Source organism: Barbatula barbatula (genome assembly GCF_947034865.1).
Source record: "Barbatula barbatula genome assembly, chromosome: 21".
In the NCBI taxonomy this organism is placed as follows: domain Eukaryota; kingdom Metazoa; phylum Chordata; class Actinopteri; order Cypriniformes; family Nemacheilidae; genus Barbatula; species Barbatula barbatula.
In genome coordinates this window covers 3,934,711-3,954,348 of record NC_136784.1, presented here as the reverse complement: position 1 = coordinate 3,954,348, position 19,638 = coordinate 3,934,711, and the positions used below count along the sequence as shown (strand labels likewise).

Genomic DNA, 19,638 nt, shown 5'->3' with positions numbered 1-19,638 from the left:
TAAGGTAGGCTTTCAGCAGTAATGTACCACGTTTCATATATTCACATAAGATCTGATCGCAATACGCAAAATTAACTGCATGTCCACGTATGCGTGACGAATCTTTAAATAATAAATAATAGGCCTACATGTTATGTTATGCAAGATATAATAAACTCCATTGCAGTAACCTTATATCTGCCAGTACCATATTTCTATCTTTACATTGAGTTATTTTAAATATATAGGGCTATGGTGTCCTATAAAAGTGCATTTGAAGAGTTTATTTCCAAAAAGAGATTTATTTTGTTAGTTAGGTGTGTGTCTATTTGTTATTATGGCTTAAATAAAAAACAACTGCAGTTTGATTGATATTATTTGGAATGCACAATAACAAAACAATGTTTGACATATAATGCCGACTTATCTCTTTTTGGAAATAAACTATTCACACACACACACACACACACACACACACACACATATATATATATATTCACATCAATGATTCTAGAAATATTTTTTTAAAAATTTGTTAAACAACTTTTTTTCAATGTTTAAAAAAAAAAGCATTTCTTATTTTCTCTCATATTTCCCTTTGAATTTTTAAAGAATCCTCATGTCTACTATCTTGTGTATCCCCAGTGTATGTTGAAGGACTTGAAGGACCGTGTCTGCCCAGCAACAATGTGCATAAGGGGACATCCATTGCCCTTGTGTTCCATCCGCTTGCAAATGAAGGTAAACCATAATGCTGTCGCCCAAAGCAAACGAAAGACATTTTTGTTTATCTGTCCAAATTTAAAAGAACTTCAAGACTGTAAGTCCCCACAAAAGCAGAACCTGTAATGTCAATGATGCGTTTCAGAGCATGGTGCTATATTCACTCTCTTTAAAGTTATTTTAAAATCTATTTGAGCTACATTTGAATGGATTTGAATGTATGCACACCTCCTTTCTTAAGAACGGGCACAGGATAAACCCCCTGTTCTATAAATGCTGTTTTCCACTGCAGGCCTTCTCCAGAATTGTAATAAGTTAGATCTGTAACGCCCTCTACCGGCGTACTACTGGTGCAAATGAGCTGTGTGCTTTATAGCTGAAGGCAGGGTGATCATAGGTCTCCAGGGTGAGCTTAGGCTTGGGGCAGAATTTCAAATATTTACTGGAGATGGTTCAAAGGTGAGCAGACAGTCAAGTCAAAGCACAAAGGTTAGTATGCTCTTTAAAGTTAAGTTACACGGGGCACAAATTATAATATATAACCGTTGGATTTAAGGTTATTGCTTGAAAAAATGCACAAGCTAAAGGTCACGGTACATTGATAGGTGACCTTTTTGCCTCTGTAGGCTACTTAATGCCAGGATGCAGCTGATGTTATAGTCTAAAATGTCATCTTACACTTTCCTGACTTAAAGGTATGCCCTCAAATGTAACATAATCTATGGCCTAAAATAACTGGCACAATTATTGATATGTTTTTCACAACTCGAGTTTTCAGTGCTTACTGAGAAAGCCACCGCCTACATAACCAGCAGGTGTCGTCGTTTATTCAACTGTGTTTCTAACCAGTTGAGTCATCGGTGGGTCTTGTGAGCTACTCTTGTGTACGTGCATGAAATGCCTCTGCTTTAGGGCACAGGAGAGACTGTATATGAGTGTTGACAGAAAGGCAAGCGTTTATATTGTGTGGATTTGGGTTCACTGTGATTTAAGGGGTTTGCAGATGGTTGCCAATCCCAAACATGTAGAAGAATCTTAAACTTATTTCACACACAGTACAAGACAGGCTGGTCTACAAATCATGAAATGACGACAGATGCACTTGGGGATGTAAATGGACCGCACGAGTTATGATGTGTGTGTATAATCTCCCAAAGGCGTTTTTCGTAGTGTCAAGAATAAGATCAAAATAAATGTTGTGCGTTTAATGTCGGATGGTGGAAAGCAGGGGGAAAATGCGCGAACCCGTAGCGAGAAAATCACGTAGTTGAAGTGGGTGTTAATTTGCGAGAAAACATGATTTGGCTGGATGTAGTTTCAGGACCGTGGTCAGAGCTCGATGAGAACAAAAGGCGGATTAGCGTCCTTGATATCAGGGACCGTCAATCATTTACACTCCGACGAGTAAAACGAACAACCAGATATAGCAGACGCGACCTCTTAACGCTATTTGTGTTTCAGTGTACATTCCGTTTGGAAAGCATAGTCTTGTTTGTATTTGTCCCAATCAATTTTGTCAAATTTTAAAATGAAAGTGTTCAACCTCTGAACTGTATTTTAAGACGTTACATGTTTTAGCAAATTAAAGGTATTTTATCAGCGTTTATTTGGTGTTAAAACGGACCACACACGTGCAAATGACTCCACGCGTGACAGTTAATTCCGTCAATTGTAGTGGCAATGAAAGAGACAGCTGTTCGCTGACAGCACCCCGTGATTTTGCGTCGATGCTTTGTCGGAGGAAAATGCAGACTCTCCCTTAAATCGAGTAAGCATCACGCTTTCCACACCCCGAGGGAGGACAGGAGATGGACAGGAGGGGGACACCGGCTTTCGACGTCAAAAGCTACGGGTTATACGGAGTGTCAACACCGTGAATACAGGCTACAGCATTAACGTGTTCGCCTTCACTGCCTGTGCATTTATCCGTAAGTGGAAATCTGTTTTATTTCCATTTGTAGTTGTGTTGATTCACGCATTCATTCCAGTCAACAGGAGATATCTGAGAGGGCAAGAGAGACAAAAAGCATGACGGTTCAAGGGTGACAGATGCACGGATTTAGTTGCATGTTTTAATGAAATCTGTTTTACGAGAGCTCTCTTTATCTCTGCCCGACCGTATTCTACAACCAGACAGAAAGACGACAAATAAACAAACATCCCCTTGGGATTAACAAAGGAGAGAGCGCTATACGTTGGGCTTTACGCGCACCGGAAAGCTTGTAAGATTTTACCAAACGTTTGGGGTTTTATCGATTTAAAGGCGAGAAGTTGCTTGGATAGTTGCGTGCGTTCATTCTTGATCATGTATGTGCGTATGCATGTGCAGTTGGTGTCGTGACAAAGAGCCACAATACGCCTGAGCCACCAGTCTGGATTAAACAAAGAAGCAATGGGCATATCCATCAATATTTATACACATTCGCTTCTAATGTGCTGAAACGCAAGGGCTTGTAATACACGTTTCTTTGTTCTTCTATAAATTGTGTAATCTTACAATTCCTTTATAGAGACCAAATGATTGCAAGAAGCTATTGCAAGTTAACTTTGGTCAAATAAGCAAACATTTCTCATATAAATAACGCTGAATGTTAGTGTGTTCAGTTTAAAACGCGAATGAAACATTTCCATGTAGCCTATACGATACTATTGATCTGTTTGCCATTGTATCGTGTTCGTTAATGATTTCCAGCGCGTGCAACTGAAATATCTCGTTTTGACTTGTGCAAAACTTTATTTATTATTAAACGTTGTTGTTGCATTTCATAAACGTTAAAAGAAAATGTGACTTTGTGATCAAATGTAGTCTATTTGCACCCTCTTGCATTTCTTTGCGCATTGAATCGGTTTTGTTGCGTTCCTTTATTTATCTATTAACGGCGATGTTACAAAATGTAGCCTATGTGTCTCCTCGAGGATATAAAGTGTCTCCTTTACGCAAAACCGCGAGTAACTGTAGCTAACTCGCCACAGAAGTGAGTTTGCGAAGGTAAAGGTCACGGGTTCAATCCCGGAACTAACGCGTAAAACCTCGCTAACCCACCAGCGGTAAACCGCTGTTTATTTCCAATCTATAGTGTCCAAAACTTCTCTTAAACTGTCACGGATTGCATTCGTTTCTCTGTTCTGTGCTCAGAGCCGTCACGTTACGAGCCTTTCCACCGGGACTCTCGCTCATCCGCCGAGCCGCTCTCCAGTGCTGAAACACCGGGCGCAGCTGTCGCTCCGTCCCCCGTCCTGATGAAGGAGGCCGACGCCATCAAGCTCTTCATTGGCCAGATCCCGCGGAATCTGGAGGAGAAGGACCTGAAGCCCATCTTCGAGCAGTTCGGGAAGATCTATGAGCTTACGGTGATCAAGGACAAGTACACGGGGATGCACAAAGGTAATTAAACGAGATTGACGTGGCTCTATTGAACGGGCAGTCTCAAGGGGAGATGGTAGACTAATGGTGCTAGATGAGTTTTCCTCTCCATATCTTAAGAGAAACGTGAGGCTGTGTTAAGACATCTAGAGCCATAATGTTTATAACGTCTTCTTTGACACCAGGTCAAACGTAATAGGTTGTTTTTAATGTATTATGTATTGCTATGGATGCATTTTCTTGCACATTGTGTTGTGTGTTCGTGATATTTTGCTTTAGTTTTTCATTGCGTTCGCAATCCACCTTCCGAGATCAACGAATAGGTTCACACAAAAAGCAACTGTGTAGACTTGAATTGTGTTATGTTTTTCCATTTCTGAATCACGGTTATTTCCCATCCCTCTTGTCGTCCTGTTTTAACACGTTTTTTATTCACTTTGCATTTGTTACGCTTACAATCCTCATTGTATGCGTTTCCTTCTTTAGGTTGTGCATTCCTCACGTACTGCGCGAGAGAGTCAGCCTTGAAGGCCCAGAATGCATTGCACGAGCAGAAGACATTGCCAGGGGTGAGTTGTCACTGTTAATAAAGTGAACGCAAGAGACTGGTTTTACAAAACAAATAGATTCCCTAAATACATTTGCAGTTGTCTATATATAGGGCTGGGCTGACTGTATATAGGCTAAAGCTTTTAACATAAAGGTTTATAACAGGATTAAAAGCCGTGAAGTCATTTCTAAAAATGGAAACAACACATTATATGGTTCAGGAAACAGGATCCGTGGAAATCTGTGTTGACTGAACAGACTTTAATTAGGAGTGTAGGAGGGCTCAATCCTTGAAGGCATTCGCCATCATGTCTTTCTTTCTCAAGTCGTTGATTAGCTGTTAGGCCATCTGCCGCGTCAGAGCCGCGCCAGCACCGAGACAGCCAACCTGTAAACCCCTCGATTGTTTTTTACCATTCAGATTGGCCAGATGTACAGGACATAAACGATGAATATACATAAACATGTAGAACATACATCCAGGAAACTAAACGCACCGTGCTTCCATATATAACCAGAAGCGGTTGATTTTGATTAGATTGAGATCGAGCAAACCCAGGGGGATGTTTTCCCTTCAAACTCTATTTAAGCCGGTTTAATTTCCACAAGCGGAAGCAACATGATGCGTGCGAGAGAAATGTCGTAAAGGCACAGACGTGATGTTGACCAAGCGGCCAATCAGAGGAGGGGAATAGAGGCTTCTGGCGCAGCTGAACAGACTCTGCCAGACGCGGGGTAATGAAGGGATATATGGCTTTATGACTCCACGTGTCACATGTTGATGGCCGATTCAGTCGTATTATAACCGGTGAAATTAAATAAAAACGTGACAGACGTAAGCGGTGTTACGTGGACTGCTTTGTTTTTTCTGATCATCCTTATGGTGACCGAGGTTATACGCATATGTGTAACTCCAGAACAAATCCCGTTATTAGCATGACAGTAGTCTGACCTTTGCGACCTCTCCAGGCGCAGATCAGCGGCCTCCCCAGCTTTAAATCCTCCTTCTCTATCCCACCATCCTTCTATTCGTCCACCCCCCTCACCTAAGCCCGGTGAGACGGTGTTCAGACCCCCCCCTCGAGGTACAACACGGAGCACATTATTAAGAACAACAGCCCCCCTCTTCCAAAGAGAAACGTCTCTTCCTCTTTCTCTGCCTCTCTCTTTCTTTACACACAGACACCCCAGCTGTATGGCATTATTACCAGCTCGTGGCACCTGCCATTCAGAGCAGGCCCCACCCCCAGCCTGTCAATCATGGCGAATCGCTCCGGCAACGCTGCGTGATGTGTGTTTAGAGAGTGTGCGCGGGTGAGATAGGAATTGTAACCGGGATGGGGGAGAGAGACCGATAAGATAAGAGAGAAATTGGTTTTAAAACCTTCATTCTCACCTGCTTTCTTTTGCTTTTGTTCACACTGCATCTCTTTATCAGAGATGTGGAAAGAATTTTCTAATAACACAAGCTTTGTAAGAGGGCAGAAAACTGTGTTTCATAAAGTTAGGGGCAACGTAATTCATTCAATACATGCCTATAAATGCAATTTTTCCGATCATGTTTGTAAAAACGACAGTTTTCTCTTTTGCAATTCAGACACCTTAATCGATTTGAGTCTGATATGGCATAAAAGTCACAGGCGCGCTGTCTGCACCTTCGCTTCCTTAGCATTAGTTTATACTTGACGAAAAAGTGCTTCTAATTTCGTCAACATTGAAACCAACCATGAATAAAAGATTGTGAGCGGTGAATTGAAGGGAGAGGTAAAGGAAGAGAGGAGGGGCTGAACAGATGGCGTGGTTAGAGTGGCACCTGGCCTTATGTTTAATTTCAGGTGAGAGGGGCGCAGTGATTGTGAGAACGGAGACGCGGGGTCCTCTTTCTACTTGACCATCCCATCTTCTCCTCCCCCTTTTTATCTCTCCTATCTCTCGCTCTCGTTGCCATCCCAACATGTTTGCATAGCTCTGTTTATCACACGGGCGCAACAAAGCATCAAGCATTGGCCAAGACACTTCAGTCGGGGCTTTTAAAGCCGGGCGTTATTCACGAACACACTCTCGGCCTCTTAGATTGCCTCGGTCAGTAATTTTATTCCTTATGGTCGCATTCAAGTTTAAAACAAAACAGCAGCGAATATATTCATTTTTTTTTGAAGAATATAACTCCGCAGGATGGCAAGCAACTTCAAACAAGATGAATATTAGCTGTGTTTCATATCAAGCTTTGTTTTTTTTGTGGGTGAAGTTCTTTTATTTGCCGTTTTAGGAATAGCTTGACTTACTCTTGCCTCTGTGCAGGAGTCGTGACAAGAAAACATCATGATGTAAAACAAAATTTATATTTACTTTTGATGTATCACCACCCATTCTCTCGAACCATTCCCACTGGTTATTAATAGCGAAACTTTGTGACATTTAGTTCTTTGCATAGTGCATCTCTTAAGTGTCATTTTTTATGTTCTTTTTTATCTTATAATAATTATAAACTTTTTAATATCATTATTTTGATTTGAAGCTTTAAATGAAGCCCCATTCTCTTGAACCTTTCCCATTGGTTAATAATAGCGAAACTGCGGTACATTCAGTTAGTTCTTTGCAAAAGCTCTCTGTGAAGTGTGTATACACACATTTTTGCGTTATCGTGTTTGCGACAAGTTGTGCGTCTGAACCCATGTGTTAAAAGAGCGTCTGTTGTGCCTTTGTTGTGGGGGAGGGGAGGGCAGGTGTTGTTACTCCGAGATGGGGGTGGATTGTGTGAACGTCTGGATGTTTGTTTGTGGTTTTGTGTTATGTGCTCATTTTTTTTGGTAGTAATTTATTTAGCATGACCAGGTTTAGATACGATTTAATGGTACAATTTGTTTTTGGTTGAGTACATGCTTTTTTCAGATTTTTCTTTGACAACTTATGCATGTTGTTTCTAGCACACTACACGTAAAGGGATACTCCATCTTAAACTGAAAATTCGGTCATCATTTACTCACCCTCAAGTTGTTCCAAACCTGTATATATTTCTTGGTTCTGGTGAACACAGAGAAAGATATTTGGAAAAATGTTAGCGACTGACATTTCTGGGACATCATTTACCACCATAGTAGGGAAATATATTGTATAGTTTTGTTCTGTTGAAAACAAAATGAGATGTTTTGAATAATTTACAGTTCCGGGCACCTTTGACTACCCTTTAAATTCTTCTTTTATGTGAATCAATGATGTCCCAGAACTCAAAAATATTTTCAAATATCACTCTTTGTGTTCAACACAACAAAGACATTTATACAAATTGGCAGGGGGGGCGTATTTCAAGACTGAATTTTCATTTTTGGGTGGTGGAGCATTCATACATGTGCATGAAGCATAAATCTGTAAAAAGTTTGCTTAGTGCTGCATTGATTCTCAAACTCATTCACGAGCCAATCATATCGGTCTAACCCAATCAAATGCTTTATAAGTGTAATTGAGTATGTGCGCTCGCCTGTTTTCCTTCCAGAAGCGCCGGATGAAGTATATTTGACTTGGTGTCAGTGTCTACACTCACATCCAGACAGGATGAGTCCATTGTTCGCATGAATTGAAGGGTTACGGGGTTCGAGAGCCCAAAAGAGAGACAGAGGTGAAAGTAGGTCTAATTAAAGAGAAATTGTATGGATATGTGAAAAGGGGTGGTGGGGGGAAATTGGGGGAAGGGGGAAATGAAAGAAAATTTGACATAATGAGCGGCGGGTGGTGGTGCGGGGGGAGGTGGTCGCGCAGACGTCCACGAGCTTAAAGACAGACATCTGCTTGCGAGTGCGTGTGGCCTTTGATGAGGCTCCGTGAGAGCAGAACTTAATCTGGCACACATCTATCCGGCATGCGCGGTGGACTTTTTCACACCGTTGAGAAATAAAATGACGTTTTTGGTGCTCGCGAGGATATGTGTACTTATCACCATTCAGATTTTCACTCATTCTCCGTTTGTGCCGGTGTTCAGATAGAATAGAAACGTTAGTAATGATGAAGTCACGAACAGCAAAACATCTTTTCTGCTACACTCAGAAATGCTTTTCTCTACATTGGTTGGTTTTGTCCGGCACAAATCTCAAGAGCTTGTTTGCCAGAGGTAATCTGTCTTCTTTCTGAATGTGTCCTGGATCGATACGGTTGCGCAGGAAAAACCCATAAACACACTAAATGATGAATATAGCATTTGCAGATTTCCTGATGAGCAATAAGGACTTATCGAATTTTCAATTTACATTGTCCTGAAGGTTTTTTTTAACATAAATATTGTATAGACTCCCTGCTGTTTCTTTCATTCTGTCTTTACTCTCCGCATTGACAATTTCAAGTCTTTGCGAGCTTTGTAACTGTTTATGGTCCAGTGACTTGCACTTTAAAACAGGCCAATTGATTAAAGTTTATTGATTATTTCATTCATGAGGATTTCAGTCGGAATGGTGTTGTGTTGTTTAATGGTGGATGATGTGATATTTCAGGGTGACAGCCTGTCAATTATGTATTTAAAGAACATTTTGTGGTTCTTATTGCATTATAATGCATGCAGTTTCTGTGACCATTTATTAGTTGAAAAAAGATTTGTTACGCAACTGGAGTATGTAGATAAGCTGGAAGATGGTGATATATACAAAATATTGAAAAATATTCATACTTCTATATCAATGTAGAGAAAAATCTTTGCCAAAATTTTAAAGTCAAAGAGAGAGTTCACCCCAAAATTAAAATGCTTTAGTCATTTACTCGCCCTTGTGTCATTGCAAACCAGTTTGACTTAAATAATAATAAACAACAATTGACTTTCATTGTATGGACACACTTTCATGGAATGAGACGTTTCTCAAAATATCTTGTTTTGTGCTCTGCAGAAGACAGAAAGTCATACAGGTTTTGATGGCAATTTGTGGGTGAACCATCGCTTTAATACCCATGTTGTTTGCCAACTACCCTTCTTATCCAACTAAATGTGTTTGCGTTTGGCCGCACCTCTGGAAATTGTTTTTTCATGTCGATTTTGGAGTGCTGTTCAGTTTTAACTCTGTGCTTGTTACAAAATGGCAGAATGATAGACTGAAGGGAAAAAGCGAGATTGGAAAGAAAGAGAGTGGAATATATTGGGGGTGGGGTGGCGCGCAGGTTGATTACGGTCGCAGGTCCTGTTGCCAGGAGACGGCTGGGACGAGGGATGCTGGGTTGCTAGGAAACCGGCTCAATGCAACGGCCGGCGTTGCATGATGGGTACAGAGGCAAGATTGAGAATAGTCTTTGTGTGGATACACACCTACTTTAACATCTGCCGCCGCACGCACGTTGACAAGTCACAAGAGATCTGCTTGAGCACAAATCACACGCACAGTCATTCTTTCCATTCACAGCAAAAACAAAACAGCACATCACATCGACGTGAATTGTGATCTGAAATTTGAGTCTTTATCAGTCATAGCCTTTATTAATACTGTGATGTGATTGCAAACTATTGACATGTGACATGTTATCTGGGTGTCAATGGAAACATTGTGATTTGTTTGTATATGTTCAAGGCACTTTATGAAGGGGTTGAAGCAGAGTAAATGTCAGCTGATGCAATAATCTATGGATTTAATATCCCATAATCCCAATGAAATCCCTGGCCTCAGATCAAGGGAGAGATTAAGTGTGTGTGCTAATCGTGGAAGTAGATGTGCTGTTGTGATTTCGAGCGGGCGGTAGTCAGATGTGTTTATATGATGGAGAGTGGAAAGATGTAGTATTAACTGAAATCATTTTTCTTGTGTTTGATGGTAGATTTTCTGATGTTTTTGCTTGCTGAAAGATAGGTCGAATTAAAGTTGATTAAATCTGTTTTTTGTGTATACGTTTGTTTTTCATATTTTATTTTTATAAATACATTTGGTTTTTCAATACCTGTTCCACCAACACATTCTGGTTTCCGTGTGTTTCTGAATGTGTGAGGCATTCTACTATTGAAACAAGTAAAAACTAGATGAATAAATGTTTTAATGTAATGTTTCATAGTAGCTTTAACGAATGGCTGTTGAGGTTTTAGAAGAAGAAAAAAAGCACCGCTGTAGAAAGATCTGTGTGTTTTATGTGGTTTCTAAGGAGTCTGGGATAGTCTGACCGTTCGATTTTCATTGACGGGCTGTATTTGTGGAAGCCAACAGGTTTCTTTCGCCTAGACTGAGGATGAATCTTCGCTGCCTGTTGCTTTGGCAACCATAGCAGCTACACCATCCTCTTACTAACCACAGTATCTGTCCATCTCTCTCGCTCTTGCTCTCTTTCTTGCTCTCTTTCTTTCTTTCTTTCTTTCTCTCTCTCTCCTCACTTTTCATATTCTATATGTTTCTTCTTTGATTTCCCCCTGCCTCCATCTCTCATTTCCTTCTCCCATCACCACCTTCCCCTCCCATCGTAGTCCAGGGCAACCTTGTTTACCTGCTGGGTAGCTCGTCTCACCGTTGTCATGGTGACGAGGGTTGGTTGCCGTGCCGATCTAAAGTGGAAGTGCCACGACTCGCTCTCTCTCTTACTCTTTCTCGTCCCTTACCCTCTCTTTTTTGTTCTCTGCCGGTGTCTCTATTCCTCCTTTCTGTAATCCTTGAAGCTCCGTGACTCATCACAGCGCAGGAAAGATGTGAATAAAGATGCTCCCAGGCATAGTTTGTCACACCTTAGAGTATAGTGGATTTGTAGCATGTGCTGCCCAGTTTAATAAAACCGAAATGTGTTTTTTAGGTTTCATGAAGATGTGAGTATTTTTGGGTAGTGTGTAATGGCACTGTTGTTAAAAGCAAATGTTGTTTTGCAACAGGAGAACCTTCCCATGTTCTGTGATTATTTCAAAATCGAATTATTATGTTGTTTACTTATCTTGGTGTCATTCAGACCCTTAAACTTCCATCGGCAGGACCTGCCCTCAATGCCATTAGACCACAGTGTCAAAAAAGATTGTTTACCCTCCTCCTCAGTGTTTTCCTCAAGACAAACAAAGCAGTTTGAGAAAATCTGATTTAAACGCTGCAAAACACGCTCATGCACAGCTGAGACGAGATTAGTCGTGACCAGAGGGACTGAAACCAGGAAAGCAGAGGAACCGATGCAGAACAGACGTAATAGTGGGTGTAGTAGATCTTTGCATTACCAAAACAATCAATGACACCTGCTTCATTAGTCATCCTGATAAATGCCCTCGTGTTTTCATCCTCCGTCAATCATGTCATATATTTTTGGCGTGCGATGAAAGAGTGAAAAGTCATTATGTATGGTTTATATGGCTCTGTGTGAGTGTGGGATCAATACGGACCATCGCGATCGTGCCTGGTTGGTTGAAACCAAGCGATCTGGATTGGGCCGAAATGTCACCTGCTGCATAATTAACGCCTTTATGTTGATTTTGCCAATTTAGCTCACGGCTTCTCTCCATGCGTCTCATCCACTCCTTTTACTATTGCTTATGAGTTACAATACTAACACTGTTTTTTTGTTTTATTTAAAAAAAGAAGGTTAATTTATGTCCGGTTCAAGAATGTTTGTGCTAAGAAAAGATTTTTTGTAGCGTATATAAAAAACTACCGAAACATTAACATTTTTCCTTTCCTCAGTTATATTTGGAACTTTATTTGGTTTGTTTCTATTTTAGTCTTCTTTACTCTGTTGTATCATCAGCCTTCCCCCCAGCGCCTTTTTATTTCCTTTCTGTTTCACTGAATCTCACCGTTTTAATCTGCCGTGCATCTGTAATCCAGATTAGCCGGCGAGCTCGTTTAATCCCATCACTTCACCAATCCCGTGTGGGCGTGTGCTTTTCCTGGAATCCGAGAGAATGAGAGAGCGAGGCGGGATTAAGTGCGAGAGAGAGAGAGAGAGAGAGAGAGAGAGAGAGAGAGAGATAGATAAAGCACAAAACTGATTCTTGATGAGAGATAAAAGTGGGCAAGGGAGGGAAAGTGAGAGATGGCGATAAGGCCTGAAAGGGAGGTACAAAGGCTACATGGAGAGAACAGAGCGAGCAGATAAAGGGAGGTAAATGGAACAGAAGTAGGGTCAGTGTGCACGTTTTTCTATTAAAAACACGAGGCAATTTTCACAATAGAGGTCTGAAAGATTCTTCCTTTGTCAACAAATGAAAAGAGGTCTTTCACCTTGTTGAGCAGAAACCTCAACTACAGACAGATCGGATATTATATGAAAATATTTCCTTAATTTAATTTCTTCAAGGGTATTTACATTTCTGCAACCTTCATTTGGTTTAGTAAACTTTGTGGAATTTTCTAGCAATAATCACATTAAAGGGAAGATTTACAAGACATGCGTTTTCCATAACAAGATGATACATTTAGAATTATGTTATGACTAGCTTAGGACGAAATGTTTTTTTTTAAGTAATAACCTTTTTTGTAAAAGTGCAACCATCTGTAAAAATTGCCCACAAAACATGGGGCACAAAAGTTTAAAGTATTCATGGAAAATGCTAGAAATATTGAGGCAGATGGGCAGGTCATGAGATGTACATCACGCACATACATTCGAACACACAGGAAATGAGAGATCTGGATTATGAAGTGTGTTTGATCATGTGATGTGCTCTGTGTTTCAGATGAACCGCCCCATTCAAGTGAAGCCAGCGGACAGTGAGGGCCGAGGAGGTACTACACGTGAACCGCTAGACACACAAACCAAAACATATCAAAGACTTCTATTGATTTTATATATACTTAGTTATAAATTACAGTAAGATCATGCTATAAACATAATTCTTTCATTGTGTTTTTCAAATGTGAACATATTTACATTATGAAGAAAATGTACTGGATCTCCTCACTTTTGTTGAGAAATGACAAGATCGATGTCTCACAACACTATAAGAATTTAATATAACTGCAGATAGTCGTAGACTTTTGTCTTTCCAGCAACTTTAATGTTCGCTATTATTTGATCTGAGTTTATATCTCATTTTGATACAAATTTGAACTGCAAATAATCAGAAAACTATGAAGAAGGAGAAGATAGGCCTGCATGGTGTTACATATGTGGCAAATAGTTATTTGATCTTAATCCTTCTTCAATACACACTCAAACATAGAACTAGACCTATTGTTTTGGTCAGCTAGTGACAGTCCTCTGGGGCCCTCTAGTGACTAGAAATGTAATTGCAATAAAATGCCTCCCTTCTAACATACAATCAGGAAGTGACAGATATTGTCTGCATTGAATGAAAAGATCCCATTTTAGATATATAATCTCACACCCACATTGCTATTTGTGTGTTCCATCTCTTTGTATGTAGACAGGAAGCTGTTTGTGGGAATGCTGGGGAAGCAGCTGTCAGACACTGACGTCAGAAAGATGTTCGAACCTTTCGGGAGTATAGAGGAGTGCACGGTGCTCAGAGGCCCTGACGGAGCAAGCAAAGGTGCGCGGGGTGCATTGAAATACGTTTTGGCAAACGTTTGGTGCGAATGAGATTTGCGGTGCACTGTTCATTATGCAATAACTTACAAATACATTACAAGTAAATCATTTTGCAAGGTTTTGGGAGCTGAGAAAAGCAACAACATTTACTAACATTAACGAAAATAATGGCCAAGCGTTATACCAGTTCAGTCTTTTGGCACACTTGCCGTTCATTCATGCATGTGTATGTGGCTAATAAATGATGGTCCGTTCGGCACAGGCTGTGATTTGTGAAGTGATGGATGTGTGTGCTCAGGGCAATTATGTATGAGCGTGAATGGAACAGATGCACCTGCTGTAGTGAATCATTAACAGCTTCTCTTTACCCTCCCATATGTACCCACGCTTGTAGGTCATGGGAACTAGGGTGCCCAATTACACCAATTTGATCGGATGTTTAAATACTGTACCATTTATGGCATGCGACATGTTGCGCAGCAGCGCTTCGGGCCAACCGAGTTCAAGTCCCAGATCGTGGTCCTTTCCCCGCTTCTGTTCCCCTCTCTCTCTCATCCCATAATTTCCTGTCTCACTCTCCACTGTCCTATCCATATAAAGATCCTAAGGCAGGAAGAAGAATTATCCGACGCACAGGCTTTGTCTAACCCCGAGTTGTGTGTTGCAGGTTGTGCGTTTGTAAAATATCAGAGTAACTCCGAGGCCCAGGCGGCTATTAGCGCTCTGCACGGCAGCCGCACTCTTCCGGTTCGTTTCTTTTTCAAGATTCCTCCCACCTACACACGTATAATAACATAACAATACAGCATTGTTCATTATGTTGATACTTACTGAAAGAATGCAGCGTCTTTGTGCTTTGTTTTACCCACAACATATTTTACAGCCCCTGTGATTCAAACCAGATGTTTTCTTTATAATAATTTGAGGATGGTCTTGATTCCTCCAGGGTGCTTCTTCTAGTCTGGTGGTCAAATTTGCCGATACAGAGAAGGAGAGAGGAATCAGGCGTATGCAGCAGGTGGCCTCCCAGCTGGGTGTCATCAGTCCCATGAGTCTACACCTGGGTGCCTACAACGCTTACACACAGGCAGTGAGCAAAACACCACACAAAACATACACAGACGCACAACTTAGTAATAGTGTTTATGTAGCTTAGATGGTGAAGTGGGGGGCCCAGAATGATATATTGATAATCCATGACATTAACATAACAACATTACACTGTTACAAAAATTGGCAAGAGTCAACATTTAAAAAGGTACCAGTAGCAAACAAAAGCAGTCTTCAGAGGTGTGGTGTTGTAAGGGGCCCACCCCTTGGTTTTGTGACCGGGGCACAACATTTGGTGGTACAACCCTGATTGGGGTCATGGGTTTGACTCATGGGGTATAGCTTGAGTTAAAAGGTCTGAATTTGGATTGACACTACAACAGGAGATCGTGTTAAATCTGGTGCCAGATGTAATTGCAGAATTACTCTCGATACAACACAAAGGAAGGTCAAACTGAAATATCTTCGACCTGATAGGTACAACCTCAGCAGCACAGAATAAATGTAGTTCAGCTGTGCTAAAGGGATAGTTCAGCCAAAAACTAAAATTTTGTTTTCGTTTATTTACCCTCATGTCATTCAAAACATGTATATGACTCCTCCTGTGGAACAAGAACAAAATATCATTGTCTCAATGGAATTCAATAGGGTCCAATGTTATTTGGTCATCAACGTTTTTCAAAAGATCTTCTTTGGTGGTCACGTTTGAATGACACGACGGCTGAATAAATGATGAAAGAATTCAATCCCTTTAACAGTTTATCTGATGGTTGTACAAAACTCAAAGGAACTCATTTTACTTTTTTTTTTAGCTTGTCCAGCAGCAGGCATTGGTGGCTCAGTCGGCATATCTGTCTCCTGTGGCGACGGTTGCGGCGGTGCAGATGCAACAATTGGCTGCTCTCAATCCCAGCAGCATCATAGCCACGCCCATCGCCTCAATCACACCCTCCTCAGGTGAACAAAAGTCTGCCATATACGAGTCTATTTCGAATTTTTCATTTCTTTCTATTCGTTCACGGTTTTTATTTGGGCTGTAGGTACAAGCACTCCGCCAGCTCTCACTGCCACCTCTGTGTCTGGTCTTCCTCCACCAATCACGATCAACAGTTACACCCCGGTCCCCGCACCGCCCAATGGCCACTCTGCCACTGAAACCATCTACACCAATGGTATCCATTCATATCAGGGTGAGAAACCTTTTTTTTAGCGATCAAAATGGTTTCGGCGCATTCTCCACTGTCTGCCACGAGTGCTTGTATCATCTCCGTTCTGGGTTTTCAGTTTTCATCATTATATTTGTTATGTATGTTTTTTAGCTCAGAGCCCTGCGTTGGATCCTCTTCAGCAGGCGTATACAGGAATGCAACACTACACGGGTGAGAACTCCTGCAACATTTGAAATGTGTGAACCGAAAGCACATTACACCCTGTTCCTTGAAAGAGTTTGGTACAATGTAAATTCTGAGATGGTTTTCATTGGTTTTAGATTAGATGTTTTATTGGCACAGGCAAGTTGTTGTTGCAGCGAGATCAGCGTGACCAGTGTAACCACACAGGTTGACCTGCCAAAATCACCCCAAATGTGCCCGAAATCCACTTCATGCCGTTTATGCTGGTTACGAAAAATCTTATTTAAAGGGATAGTTGACACAAAAGTAAAACTTCTTTCATCATTAATTCACCTACATGTTTAAACGTGTGTACGACTCTTCATCTTTCTGTGGAACACAAAGATATTTTGAGAAATGGTTTTGTAAATGGAAGTCAATGGGGTCGGTGCTGTTTGGTTACTTATGTTTTTTATGCTGAATAAGGAATGTGATGGAACGACATAAGGGTGAATAAATGATAAAATAATCAACTGTGTTTTTAACAGAGGCCACAACGCAGTTTGTAATTTATAAAGATTTGTTGAAAAAAAGTAATACTGTTAATGTAATAATCTCATGTTCAACTTCATAACTCTGCCCACAGCTACATATCCCGCTGCTTACGGATTGATCGGTCAGCCGTTTCCTCATCAGCCCACCTTGGTTGCCCAGCAACCCCAGCAGCCGCAGCAGTTGCAACAACGAGAAGGTAATGAGGTCATTTCCTGTCCCCGTGTCAACACGTTTTGGGTTCCTCGCCTATTATTGGATTTCTTCATATTCATTGTTCTGCAGATCACACGCTGCGCCGTTCGCCTCGCCCTTTGAATATCTCACTCGTGTTCCTGTGATTTCTCTCCTCCAGGTCCCGAAGGCTGCAATATCTTTATTTATCATCTGCCTCAAGAGTTCACAGACTCCGAGATGCTCCAGATGTTTTTGCCCTTCGGTAATGTCATCTCAGCAAAGGTGTTTGTCGACCGTGCCACGAACCAGAGCAAATGCTTTGGTAGGTGTAGGAAAGAGAATTGGACTCTAAATGACGTCGACTGCTTATCGCCCATCATACGTGATAAACAAATCTTCTGGTTCACCTCTGCTTTGCAGGTTTCGTGAGCTTTGACAACCCGGCGAGCGCCCAGGCGGCCATCCAGGCCATGAACGGCTTTCAGATCGGCATGAAGAGGCTTAAAGTTCAGTTGAAGAGGCCTAAAGACGCCAACCGTCCATATTGAGAAGAACAGGTGAGCGAAACCAGCGGGTGTCTGTGATACGAAAGGGAACAAAACAAGTACCTCTTTGTACAATCTCTTAATACTGAAATGCTAACCTGTGGTCAGATCTAATGTTTCCTGTTTTAACTAGTCCATTTAAAATGTTACCGCTGACCTTATAATGAAAGAATTGATGTTAACCTCGTGAGCATGAGATCTTAAAAAATAAACGTAGTGTAAGCAACACTCATTAATTTTTACTTTCGCTTATTGTTTTTGTGCTGTGTCATTGTTCCACTCTCCTGAAACCCCAAACAATCAAACAAACAAACACAAGCTCATCCACACCCCAAGGCTGCCCCGTCCAATCATAACTGGTGTGGAGACCGCGTCGCTATGGCTACGGTGGCCTAGCAACCAATAAAGCTCCCCATTCCTCCCACAGCGTTGGTTTGTAAGTTGATTGGCCTGTGTTGGTTGCTGTGGCGATATTCCTGCCTGTGATGGTTGCCATTAGCAGTTTTGTTTTTTGGCCCTTTGTCATGTATCCTCCATGCTGAGAGTGCATGGCGGGTTACCGTGGTGACTATGGACTGTGTTTGGTGCGTTGTGACTCTTTTTGTTTTCTTATTTATAAATACTGATCAATAACTCACTGTAATTCACTGTAATGCACCTATTACTAAATCAAACCTATTGAACTGCAATTCACAAGTTAAATGTGCTACTTTTGGGTGGATTTTGTTTTTGATCAGTCTCCTGTGTGTTTTGTTTGATCATGATCTCTATTTCTTACCGAAACACTCCCATATGTAGTCTGGTGGCGTTCTAGATATTGTGTATGTGGGGTGGTGGGGGGGTTCAGTGTGGATGTATTTGATACCAAGCGAGTTTGTTTTAGTGGGTATGCTGTTTCGTGCATACGAGTGGGCTTGTGTACGTGCTTGCGTGAATGGCCCGAATGTCTGAGAACGTGCGCTCGCGAGAGAGAGACGAGTAGGGAATTTTCATTCATTTTATCTCTCAAACCTCTTTGCCGGGGTTTGAGGTTACAGTTTGTGATTGTTATGGTGATATAAGTGAAGCATTGTGCCGATCAATGAACAGCATTCCTCTGTAGGAATTCTGGGTTTTGCTTTTAGGAAATCCTACAGTTAGACTTTTCACGCTAATACGTATCTATGGTTTAAACAAGACACAGTCGGGTTATTTCTCCAAAACGAATATTTCAATATAGCCCAGAATTCCTACAGCGCATGTTGGAAATTTGTTTGCCTGCCAGAAATGTTTCCCTACTTCATACAGTCACTAACACACAAACACACACTTGCATAAAAACCTTATCACTGACTCACAATATAGGGTGCATGGAAGTATAGAATGGAAAACATTAAAGGGGTAATTCACCCAAAAACAAAAGTTCTTCATCATTTACTCATCCTCTTGACATTTTGAAACCTCTTTCATGACTCTCTTATGCAAAACACAAAAGAAGGTATTCTGAAGAATGCCGGTAACCGAAAACCGTCGGTCCCCGTTGACCTCTATTGTATGGACACAAAACCAATGCAAGTTAAAGAGGACCAACGGTTTTCGAATATCTTCTTTCGTGTTCTGCAGGAGAAAGTAGGTCATGCAGGTTTGAAGTGACAAGAGGGTGAGTAGTAAATGATGACAGAATTTTCATTTTGGGGTAAACTATCCTTATAAAAATGACAATGTTAACCATCCTAAGCACAAAATAGTTCACCGTTAACTTTGTGATATAAGTAGGAATGTCTTTTGATCTATGTAACGTTGTCTTAACTGTCATTTCATTTTCTTTCTCTCTCACAGGCATGAAAGGAGATGTGAAATTGAGTCACTTCACTGCAAATTATGGGACCAACAACTTTCGCAAAACTGCAGTATAAAAAAACCTTCCAAGAATATTTAAATAAAAAATATACATTTAACAGAGACAGACTTATCG

At 41.1% G+C, this 19,638-nt stretch overlaps 1 protein-coding gene across 3 annotated transcripts in view; it reads left to right on the top strand.

Moving 5' to 3' along the window:
* Positions 1 to 19,638, top strand: part of celf3a (cugbp, Elav-like family member 3a) — a 22,944-nt gene extending 3,306 nt beyond the window's left edge. The window contains exons 2-15 of one of the 3 annotated variants that reach the window (XM_079484209.1): positions 625 to 720; positions 3,839 to 4,087; positions 4,553 to 4,635; positions 13,215 to 13,263; positions 13,905 to 14,030; positions 14,697 to 14,776; positions 14,976 to 15,119; positions 15,892 to 16,036; positions 16,120 to 16,269; positions 16,399 to 16,458; positions 17,057 to 17,161; positions 17,318 to 17,461; positions 17,560 to 17,696; positions 19,503 to 19,638. In XM_079484209.1, coding sequence (XP_079340335.1) covers positions 625 to 720; positions 3,839 to 4,087; positions 4,553 to 4,635; positions 13,215 to 13,263; positions 13,905 to 14,030; positions 14,697 to 14,776; positions 14,976 to 15,119; positions 15,892 to 16,036; positions 16,120 to 16,269; positions 16,399 to 16,458; positions 17,057 to 17,161; positions 17,318 to 17,461; positions 17,560 to 17,687 — 1,559 coding nt within the window. In that variant the 3' untranslated portion in view covers positions 17,688 to 17,696; positions 19,503 to 19,638. Of the gene's footprint in view, positions 1 to 624; positions 721 to 2,476; positions 2,631 to 3,838; positions 4,088 to 4,552; positions 4,636 to 13,214; positions 13,264 to 13,904; positions 14,031 to 14,696; positions 14,777 to 14,975; positions 15,120 to 15,891; positions 16,037 to 16,119; positions 16,270 to 16,398; positions 16,459 to 17,056; positions 17,162 to 17,317; positions 17,462 to 17,559; positions 17,697 to 18,003; positions 18,112 to 19,502 lie in introns of those variants that run through there. The other 2 variants (XM_079484210.1, XM_079484211.1) reach the window with 2 other exon arrangements.